The 11,105-nt window shown below is 45.8% G+C and overlaps 1 protein-coding gene and 1 pseudogene across 1 annotated transcript in view; both read right to left on the bottom strand.

The window, feature by feature from the left end:
* Positions 1–2,105: 2,105 nt before the first annotated feature.
* On the bottom strand, positions 2,106–3,140 carry LOC142436947 (protein SEC13 homolog pseudogene; annotated as a pseudogene).
* Positions 3,141–7,883: 4,743 nt separating this feature from the next.
* CDC14A (cell division cycle 14A) overlaps positions 7,884–11,105 on the bottom strand; it is a 174,705-nt gene continuing 171,483 nt past the window's right edge. Inside the window, exon 16 of the mRNA XM_075558820.1 lies at positions 7,884–10,119. Coding sequence (XP_075414935.1) covers positions 10,090–10,119 — 30 coding nt within the window. The 3' untranslated portion in view covers positions 7,884–10,089. The remainder of the gene's footprint in view (positions 10,120–11,105) is intronic.

The raw sequence follows: 11,105 nt of genomic DNA, 5'->3' as shown, positions 1-11,105 counted from the left end.
CGAGTCGGGCTGCTAACTGCAAGGTCAGAGGTTTGAAACCACCAGGCAACTCCTGCAGGCCAGACAAGGTTTTCTACTCCCGTAAAGTTACCATCTCAGAAACAGGGGTGAGCCCTCCCTGCGCTATAGGATCTCTGTGGCCTTGATAGCAGTGTGGTTGTTTGGTTTTGATGGTACTTGTGGTAGATAGATAATCATTTGTCAATTTGAGGATTGAGAGTGTAGGGGTGGAGTCTAGCTTGTCAATCAGACAAGTCCACGAGGCCTCTGTGTGGGCATGGCCTTTTCCTGAGAATTCTGGGAAATCCGGTACTTCCTCCTTGGAGGCAGGAGACACTTCTCTCTCTGCCTGGGAGACATTGCAGCTGACAAGACACATGGAACTACCCTAGTGCCCTAAGTTGGAGAAGCCACATGGACCTACCCTGATGCAACCAGACCTCGGAAGCTGGAGACCCCTGCCAGCACCGAGATGCTTACACCGCCACTGGATCCAAAGACTTTCTACCCACTGGCCTGTGATCGTCCTGCATTCGGCGTCATTGAATGTGTTTCGTGAGTCTGAAGAAGACTTTATAGATTGGTATCGGACATATGGGCTAATATCAGACTTATGGACTTGATCTGGATTGGGTTGGGGTGTTTTCTCAATGTTCAATCGCTCTTATATATAAATCTCTTTCCTTTCCCCTCCCCCCACTTTTTCAATCTTTTTTTTATAAATCATTTTATTGGGGCTCATACAACTCTTATCACAATCCATACATACATCAATTGAGTAAAGCACCCTTATACATTCATTGCCATCATCATTCTCAAAGTTTGCCTTCCATTTGAGTTCCTGGAATCAGCTCATTTTCCTTTCCCCACTCCCTCCTCACTCCCCCCCTTCCTCATGAACCCTTAATAGTTTATAATTATTTTATCTTAGACTGCCCAGCGTTCTCCCTTCACCCACTTTCCTGTTGCCCCAGATAGGAGGCTATATGTAGATCCCCAAGATCAGTTTCCCCTTTCTACACCCCCTTCCCTCCCAGTATTTTCATTCTCTGAGGGGTTCATCTGTCCTAGATTCCCTGTGTTTCCAGATCCCAACTGTACCGCTGTGCATCCTCTGGTCTAACCAGGTCTGCAAGGTAGAATTGGGATCATGATAATTGGGAGGGGAGGAAGCATTCAAGAACTAGAGGAAGGTGTTGAGTTTCATTGTTGCTACATTGAACCCTGAGTGACTCATCTCCTCCCCACTACCCCTCTGCAAGGGATGTCCAGTTGTCTACAGATGGGTATTGGGTCCCCATCACGCACTCCCTCATTCACGATGATATGATTTTTTTCCCCGCCTTTGTTGCTTGAAACCTGGTCCCCTCGGCCCTTCATGATCACATATGTTGGTATGCTGCTTCCATGTGGGCTTTGTTGCTTCTGGGCTAGATGGTCACATGTTTACTTTCAAGCCTTTAAGTCCCCAGACGCTATATCTTTCAATAGCCGGGCACCATCAGCCTTCTTCACCACACTTACTTATGCATACATTCATCTTCAGCGTTTATGTGGGGAAGGTGATCATACAGTGATGGTTTTTGTTCTTTGGTGTCTGCTACCTGATCCCTTCAACACCTCGTGTTCACTTAGGCTGTGTGCTTCTCTGTGGGCTTTGTTGCTTCCGAGCTAAATGGCCACTTGTTTGCCTTCAAGCCTTTAAGACCCCAGACACTATATCTTTTTGATAGCCGGGCACCATCAGCTTTCTTCACCACGTTTGCTTATGCATACATCTGTCTTCAGCGATCTTGTTGGGAAGGTGGGTGTCATGGAATGACCATTTAGCTGAGCAAGGTGATATTGTATTTTTTTATACGCAATATTTTATTCAATTACTTTGGAAACAAAACCCCTCACATAATGTCTAACCCGAACAGTACGTAAAAATGACCCCCAAAAAAGAAACCTTATGAGAATACATTGAAGGTGTTTGCAGCTTTTCCCTTCTGAGAGGAGTGCTTGAGCTGGAGAATAAATTAAAGACCACACCAGGTGAGTTAAGGCAGATGACCCGTCTCCTGGGAGCAGCGTCCTGGGTCCGGCTCCTCCCTGTGCAGGGAGCCGGTCCTCTCCTGTCCATCACTGCTCATTCTGCTGGCCCTCGGTGACAGAGGCCTGCACGGAGCCCTGGCCCTTGTTGACGTCACTGATGCATACCCACTGCCCATCCACCGACTCCTTCCACAGGGTCACCTTGTTGTCTCCGCCGGAGACGGCCAGGATGTTGACTGTGGTGGACCAGCTCACGTGCCACACCACGTCACTGAACTTGTGCAGCAGCCGGGGAGACCACACGCTGCCGGAGGCGTCGTCACAGGTCCAGATGAACACCCGCCCGTCCTGGGAGCAGCTGGCGATAGTGCTGGTGGGCAGACCGATGGAGGGGGCCCAGGCCACGTCTCGGACCCAGTCGCTGTGTGCCTCCAGCTTCTGCTCCTCCTTCCACTGGCCATCCTCCTCCTCCTTCCACAGCTTGATGAGGTTGTCGCAGCCGCCCGAGGCAAACTTCTTGATGTAGTTGGGCTTCTGCCCAGACAGCTGGTCTATGAGGTTTCTGGGGACGACAGCAGGGGCCCAGCTGACGGCGTTGCAGCCGATCGTGTGCGCGTTGCCGATCTTCTTCACCTCCCACTGGCCCTCGCCCGTGTAGCTCAGCAGGGAGATGGCCCCGTCGGAGCTCCCACAGGCCAGGAGCAGGCCATAGTCTTGGGGTGCCCAGCACGCAGAGTTCACTGAGGTGTCGTGTCCCGTATGCTCGTGGGTCTTCTCCCAGGTGCCGCGCTCCTCCTTCCAGATGATGACTTTCCTGTCGTAGGAGCAAAAGGCCAGGATGTTGTCATACATGGGGTGGGCCCAGGTCACCTGCCACACAGGCCCCTCATGTCCCCTGAGGTCGGCAATGAGGATCTGCCCTCCATTGCGCACATCGAAGATCTTGACGGACCTGTCGGAGGAGCAGGTTGCCAGGCGCGTACCATAGTAGTCCATCAGGGCATCATGAATCATGTCCTCATGGGAGGTGTCCACAGTGTTCACCACTGACACCATGGCGGCGGCAGCGGCGGCTCGCCTGGGACGTGGCAGCTCTCGGTGGCGTCTCCCGGTGCTATTGTATTGAGGAAGTGTGTGTGAGGAGGCCCAATATCCACCTGCTGCCCTACTACTGAACCTATAAATATATGCACCTGGGTCTATTTCCCCCATAATCATAAATATATTTACATATGTACATGTCTGTATTTAGGCTTCTCTGTATGCACGTTGCCTCCTACTCCTTTCCTCTATTTCCTCACGCTTTCCTCCTGTCCCACTACCATGTTCAGCCTTCATTCTGGTTTCAGTAATTCCTCTCAGTTACCTTGCCCTTGGTCACTCCCTACCCGTCCTCCCATCCCCTCCCTCCACTGGTTTTGAACCACTCATTGTTCCCTTGTCCCTGGGTTGGTCAACACTGCCTCCCTTCCCCTACCTCTCACTCTCATGTCCCTTCGGGACCGTTGGTCCCATTATTTTCTTCTCTCATTGTTTGTCCAGCCTATCTTAGCTAGGTGGACCTGCTGATATAGTAATATGTGCGTAATAATGCAGATGGCTTTGACAGCACCCAAGTGGCACATAAGAACATGGTGTCAACAGCAGCAACACCGACATGCTGACAGACAACAAAGCCACTGACAAAATTTAGAAGAGAAAAAAACAAAATTAAAAGACAGCAAAAAAAAAAAACCTGTTAGTAGTTCGAGGTCTTTGGTTGACTTTTAGGAGTGTTTTCGGATGAGTCTGGTGAGATGCCACATCCTGGCCCCAAAGTCCATCCTTTATACTCCCTTGGGACCTCCTTGCTCTGCTTCCCCGGCCCCTCCATTGCACGTCCCCAGTGTTTGCCTCAGTGTGGTGGGGTCAGCTCAGTCGCACATCCCCCACTGTCTCTGTTGCTGTCCTGTGTAGGGCCATGGTTCAGTGCAGGATGTCGCATCTCGCCGTGTGGCCAGCTGTATGGTCCTCTCTGTACAATGGGCCCTTTGAGCCGGGCTATCGTCCTCTGAGCTTGGTGGGCCCAGGTGTGCTCCGGTCCGTTCTTCCTCCTTCCTTTGCTTCAGCTTCCTTCTGGGTGTGGTGTGGTAGGTCAGTTACTTTCCCACACCAGACGACCTATTTTCATTTTCTGTGGTACTCCCTTTGATGGTGGGGGTCGGGCTAATTCTGATTGGGGCTAACGTATGGTCCAGTCTCTGTACATATACAAACAAATCTCTTTCTTATACACATGTGTCCATGGGTTTGTTTCTCTAGTCTACCCAGATTAACACAGTACTCCAAAGCTTAGTCTCCATTAGGCTAGATTTGAGGTTAAGTCAAATGTGTTGCTATGAAATCCTAGACACTTCTATTAAATAAAATGTCTAAACAAGAAGTTATTGCCTCTACTTGTCCTCATACATCCCGAAAACTGTTGTTTTCACCTAACTGCTCCCCCAAGAAGCCTGCCCTTTCTGATGTAAACACCTATTTGTATCTTTGAGGGACTCAAATGTGTTTGAGATTTAGGACCAAAAAGAAGTTGTTTTGTTTTTCTGAAGGGCCCTATGGGGCTGTCAGTGGATGAGGTAAGGTTGACTAACAAATGCCCATAGGGCAGGCCTTGCTGCGGACTAAGGATGTGCTGGGACATTGTTGGGATGGGGAAAATCTCCTGGGGCAACTTTGCCACCCTCCTCTGCTCCAATGCCCCTTTTTGTTTTCGTAAAAGGTCTTCCTAGTGAGCCTTCACGATTGTGCCATGTCCTTTGAGAAAATCTATCAAGGAGTACCCCTTGGAGATCTCCCCCCAAACAGTCACCCTACCCAACCTTCCAAGCTGCCCTCTCATCCCCTTGAAAGCCACCGTTTACTTTGGTTTAAGTTTTTTTATTTTAATGAGTCATTTCATTGGGGCTCTTACAGCTCTGATAACAATCCATTGATTGTATCAAGCACATGTTGCCATCATCATTTCCAAAACATTCTCTAGTTGAGCCCTTGGTATCAGCTTTTTCCCCTCACCTTCCTGAACCCTTGGTAACTTAGAAATTATTATTTTCATAGTTTACACTGTCCACTGCTGAAAACCAGTTTTGATCGCTGTTTTTAGGACGCCCCAGGTTCCGGTAAAGGGCCCTGGCAGTGGAGCGGGTTACGGGGTGCTCACCAGATCAGCAGTTTGAACGAACAGGAGAGAAAAAAAGAGGCTTTCTACTCCTGTAAAACTGGTCTTGGATCCCCAGGGGCAGCTCGATTCTGAACGATACGGTCACTGAGCGTTGGACTAGACAATGGCAGTGTGTTTTTTGGTTTTCTGGTTTAAGGAGATTTGACACAGGACCTTGACAGAATTTGTCTGCAGCCATTCACTGATCCCAGTGACAGGTGTAAACATGTTTTGCTTAGAATGCGCTTTGGGCTGCTAACCGCTACTGTCATGTGGCTTCATCGGGGAACACTGCATCGGGGAACACTGCATCGGGGAACCCTGCATCGGGGAACCCTGCATCGGGGAACCCTGCATCCGGAACCCTGCATCGGGGAACACTGCATCCGGGAACACTGCATCGGGGAACCCTGCATCGGGGAACACTGCATCGGGGAACACTGCATCGGGCTTCTGAGTCAGAATGGATTCGCTGACAACGGGCTTCTCTTGTACGTATAAACTGGAGTCCTAGTCCCACGCACTACTGCTTGACTTGCCCCCCCCCCCCCCGCCCCGCATCTACTAGGTAGATGACAAGCTACGACTGTCATGACACCATTCTGACCTCTGGCTTTAATCGGCCTTTGCAACTCTTTCTTTGCCACCCGCCTTGTATTGTGGGGCATCTGGATGCCAAGATGGATAACGACCCTGTAAGATTTCCCTTAAGATCTTCTCTTCTCCAGACGCTGGCGTAGAATCAGTCCCAGTGAGATGGCCTGCAGTTGAGTGGCGGTCGAGTGTTCTTCGTGTGGCATGTGAACTCGCCCAATCTGGAGAGAGACAGCCAACCTGCGGAGTTGGAGGGACTGAGCTAGCTCAGCTCTGTGTGCCAATGTGGTGGCTTCCAGGCTCTTGTCTGTTCTTTGGGGACACCTCAAATCCTTTGGGGGGAAAAGTCTAATATAAATAAGCAAAGTATCGTTGCCAGCTCATACCCTTATATCGTCTAAGTTTCCGTGGAAGTCTTTGCAGTGGCAGTCTTTGCCCCATCTTCTCTTGCACACTGGCTTCTCAGAAGTTCTTTGGTCACCTTGATTCAAAGGAGCAGTAGGAACGGGTGATGTGATGCACCTCCATGCTGGTGTGTGTGTGTGTGTGTGTGTGTGTGTGTGTGTGTGTGTGTGTGTGTGTGTGAAAACCACGGAGGATGCACGTCAAAACCAAGCACGGTGAGTGAAAACGTGAGCTAATGTTTTGCACTAAAAGTAGTTTTTCAATGTTTCTACTTGCAAGTACCAGAAAAAAAAGTTTGAAAATTCCCCAGAAAAGGTATTTTTCCCCTTCAATATGATTATTATAATTCAATCCATAGAAAAGGAACTAGGTGGGAATATATTAACATTTCAATTCAGCTCAAAATAACTTAATACAATTATTTTCTACTTTCCTTTGCATGTTATGGGTGCCACCCCTGGGCAGCCAGAGTGTAAATAGGGGAGTGTAAATAAGGGAGATGTGTCCAGCATAAGGCAGCAGTAACTGGAAATATTATGTCATAGATCCTTTATTCATCTTCTGGGGAAGGTGCGCCATGACCGAGGTGGTTTTGCTGAGTGTTACAGAGATCTGCAAGGCTTTTGTAGCAAATAGCTCAGCCTGCTGACAGCGTTTTGGCAAGGGCGCAGGTCTCTCTATCTTATATGACTTGATCCAGTCAGCACATACAGAGGGGCTTCAGTGTCCCCGGAAAGAGGGAGGGACAAGAGAATGAATTTTGAAACCCTCTCATATACCAATAAATGGTTTAAGTAAAAATATGTAATATACTGATGGCTTCAACACATCAGCAAGGAAAGCACATGAGTACCATTTTGAAAGTACAGCTTACAGTAATCGGTGCATTCATGTTCTTGCTGAATCACTGTGTGTGTGTGTGTGTAGGGTAGTTCCTCCGGGAGTGTTTTTGAAACTGACAAAAACACTTTACATCTAAAGGTACAAAACTATGCAAACTCAATGACCAGAGGTGAGAAATCCATTGGAATTAGCTAACACAGTTTTAGTTTTGTCTCTTTCCTAAAGACTAAATCTGCAGAAAAAAGGGGGGGGGGGATTTCTGGTTTTGTACACAAGTTCACGGTTCAGAGGAAATCTCCTTAACACCAGATCTCACGAGCACTGGGCTATTCCAACAGTTCCACCCAGTGTGGTAAGGATAGTCAATTGGCAGATTACCAACGTCGTGTCTTTTATAAATATGACCTACTCCATTAGCTATGACTTAAAACAACTCCATAAGGAAAATTACCTTTCCACCCAAAGCCTTTCCATTGCCTTGTAGAAAATTAAAAAGGAAAATTCAAAATCATCCCAACCAAAAGAGACCTAGTTTAAAATGTCTCCAACACATTTTGCAGCTTCTTCCGTCCCCCCCCCACTCCCCCCCCCCCCCCGGCTCTTCGTGGCTTAGCTCGACTAGGTGCCAGAGGTGCTCATCTGGCTTGTTTCTATTTCTCCCCTAAGAACAATGACCCTTCTCTATCAAAAAGAACCGATGGTCAGCATACTGTTAGTCATAAAGAAACCAAAGCACCACTCCGGACACTGCAGCGTGGACAGCCTGTGCTTTATTGTGCTGTTGTTTGTTTAACCGAGAAAGAGTGTTACAGAAAGAGAAAGAGCACGCTGGGGGCCAGACTGATGTTTGAGAACTGCCAGTGTAAGGTTTCCTGGTGCTCATCGGGTATTTAAGGCAGTGACCGTGGCCTGCAGAGTCGCTACAAGATAAGCTAAACACCCAGAACGGAGAGATGGGAAAACTCAACAGGTGCCCATCAGCGGGAGTCAAAAACAACATTAGGAAGACTTCGGTGCATTGAAGACTCCAAATTCAAGCTATAAAAATGCCAGGAAATAGATAAATTGCATAAAACGTTTATTATTTATTAGCAGTGTATTCTTCTACACTTTAAAATAAAACAAAATATCTTTTGGAAGGTAAACTATTCATAACAAAATACATGTCAAACAATTTTTATTACTTAAGTAGAATCACTTTGCTATATATTCTATATCATATACATATACTTCTTGGTGTGCCTATGTATGCACATGTGTATAAATATATTTAAGACATACACATGTCGATACATGCGGCCTATACACATACATAATTATAAAGAATTTACAGTAGTCAATTTTACAATCATTTTGATAGCTGCACACAATTAGTGTTCAGAGAATTAAAACTGTCAACATGGTTTCCTTTCTCCTACTTCTCAAATGTCATTTCCATTTTCTCCAATAAATCTCTTAAAAATAATATCATATACAATCAATCTTTCTTTAATAATAAAATATTTTACTTTTTCATTTGAATTCCACTTAATTTATACTTAAAACACATTTCCCGTCAGTTTAGTGCAATTACTTGGTACTGCAGTTATTGAAGGTTAAATTAATGAGCCGGACGGAGTCAAACTTTCATTCAAATGTCCTTTTAAAAACATAAAACATGAACAAAAAATGTTTGCTGAAGCTTTTGAAAACAGTCTCATGGTACCCTCTTCCTAATAAATACATTATTAATCATTCTGTCGTTGGGAAGAAAGCACTTCATATGAATCCACTTAACTTGTATTTTCCATTTCTCTGAGTAGTCCATTTTTAAGCAGCCTGGAAGCGGATCAGGATGTAAGGCTCCCTAGCTCCCCATCAAAATAAAGTCTGCAGGATCTGCGGACCTGAATATGGAGCTACACTTCCATGAAAGAGCTGTGAGTACCGAAAGGGTCCCTTCATTCCAGGACTGGTTCCTGAAAAGCTAGAATGTGTCCCAGGGGGTTGTATTCTTATTTGAAAAAAATTTTTTTCTGTTGATCCAGAGAACCCGTTAGCAGCATCTCTCTTCTCCCACTGATTTAAAACTGTTGGGGGGCCCTGCGTGCTGACAGACACCACCAATCCCGTACCACAAGCGCAACACTCTAATTGCGTAAAGAACTCACTTGAGCGGAGGAAAGAAAGCAAATACTTGGAATGTTGTGTCACTTCACAGGGAAAATCCTTGTGTTCTGGGACAACAGTGAATGCTGATCTTCAGTGAGATGACACACCTTTTAAAAACCCCCCAAGGACGCAGAAACCATTCCAACGGCTCAGCAACAAAAACAAAGGGAAAGGGCACCGGCGACAGAAAGCGTAGCCAGTATTTGCACTGTTGCCAGCGATAAGCTCCAACAAGCCTCTTAAACTAGACTGACTTCCCGAAGGGTGAACTGATTTGCAGTAATCTCAGTGGGGACATAAAAATAACTTCCTAAAATCTTTTCCCGTACTCTTTCTTCTGTAGAAGGAAGTATGTTCTCATTGTAGACAAAAGGAACCTGAACAAATTGAAAATACAAAATTTTGGTAGCAAACAGCAGGAAAATCTAAATCAAAATATAGTCTAGTTCGTACATCATTTTATATAATTATAAATTTATCAAAATAGTCTTTCAAAGTTGACAATACATACATAATGTAACACTGTACATGTAAATGGAATTAACAAATGTATTTCCAAAATACATTAAAAATAACCTTTCAAAATACCAAATTCAACATTGAAACTGTCTTAAAAATGGTTCACATCTCCAGAAACATAGTCTCAGTGCATTGACAGTAGTCATCAACCAGAATGTTCTGGGTTCAAGTCTCTTGCAGGTCTTTTCTCGGGGCTCTTTACAGTGTCAATATGGTCTCCTTTGCCATATTCCCAAGAAGGCCGCGATCGCCTCCCAGCAGCAGTCACTTCCCGCTACATGGCGCGTCCATTGAAGATTGTTTCTAAGAGCGGAACCGCTTTCACCGGAGAGGCAAGGAAGGCCTTAGTACTGAGCATATTCAGACTGAAGGGACTGTGCGGGGGAGAGACAGAAACGGAGGTTAAATCCCATCCCTTGGGAAATGTGGAGCACATCACGCGGCTTCTTCCTTCAACACAAGGCAGTGCAGGTCTACGACATGGAAGACACATGAAACAGGCAAGGGCAAGGAAAAGAGAAGGGGAAAGATGCGAAGGGGGGCAGCCAAAGCACTTGGTCAGGGTGCCAAGTAAGAACGGGACCAAGTGACTGCGCGCAGCCGCTGCGCGTTGAAAGGTGTTCCCGCTTCGTCCGCGGTGATTGCAACTGAGGGCTTCGCTGAAAAGAGAGAGGTGGCATGAACCTCACTTCCAAGTTTTTCTTCCATAATTTTGAGTTTTACTCCAAAATATTAAATGCTTGCAACTAAACTGAAGATTATTTGAACATGCATGGTTTGAGTACACTTTTTATTATGTCCAACACATGTCATGTTGATGCTGCTAATGCAGTTGACTTTGCAGCCATTTAAACAAACGCCTGACAAATGTTCCAATTATGGAATAGCTTTAAAGTCCTTCATATTAAAAGGGGCACAAAATAATTCACTTGGGATAAAATCTGGGAGACATCATCTTCAGGTCAATTTACTCTGATTAGCATCAATTATCTCTAATGAGGTGTCCCAATTATGAAATTACACTGAATTGTTCATTATTGAGTAGTGTTCAACAAAGCTGATTATCACCTGTGATTTGGTTATTTTTCATTGTACAGAGATTTTCACTGTCAGTGTCTCTTTGTTATAAATGTCTAAGCTTTATCATGTATGAATGTCCATGAGAAATGTAGTGCTTTCTATCTCTATCCCAAGTGGGGTCGGAATGTAACGTCTATCTTTTGAAATGCTACCTATATGACTCATCATGAAGCTTCCTTAGGAAAGTATACTGTGATTTGGAGTAGCAAAAAATTGGGTTGGAATAACATATCCATTAAGAAGATGAGCAAATACTTTATATTTAGGTTTGCCTAAATAT

The sequence above is a fragment of the Tenrec ecaudatus genome, chromosome 1 (genome assembly GCF_050624435.1).
Source record: "Tenrec ecaudatus isolate mTenEca1 chromosome 1, mTenEca1.hap1, whole genome shotgun sequence".
Lineage (NCBI taxonomy): Eukaryota > Metazoa > Chordata > Mammalia > Afrosoricida > Tenrecidae > Tenrec > Tenrec ecaudatus.
This window is presented reverse-complemented; position numbering and strand designations above follow the sequence as displayed.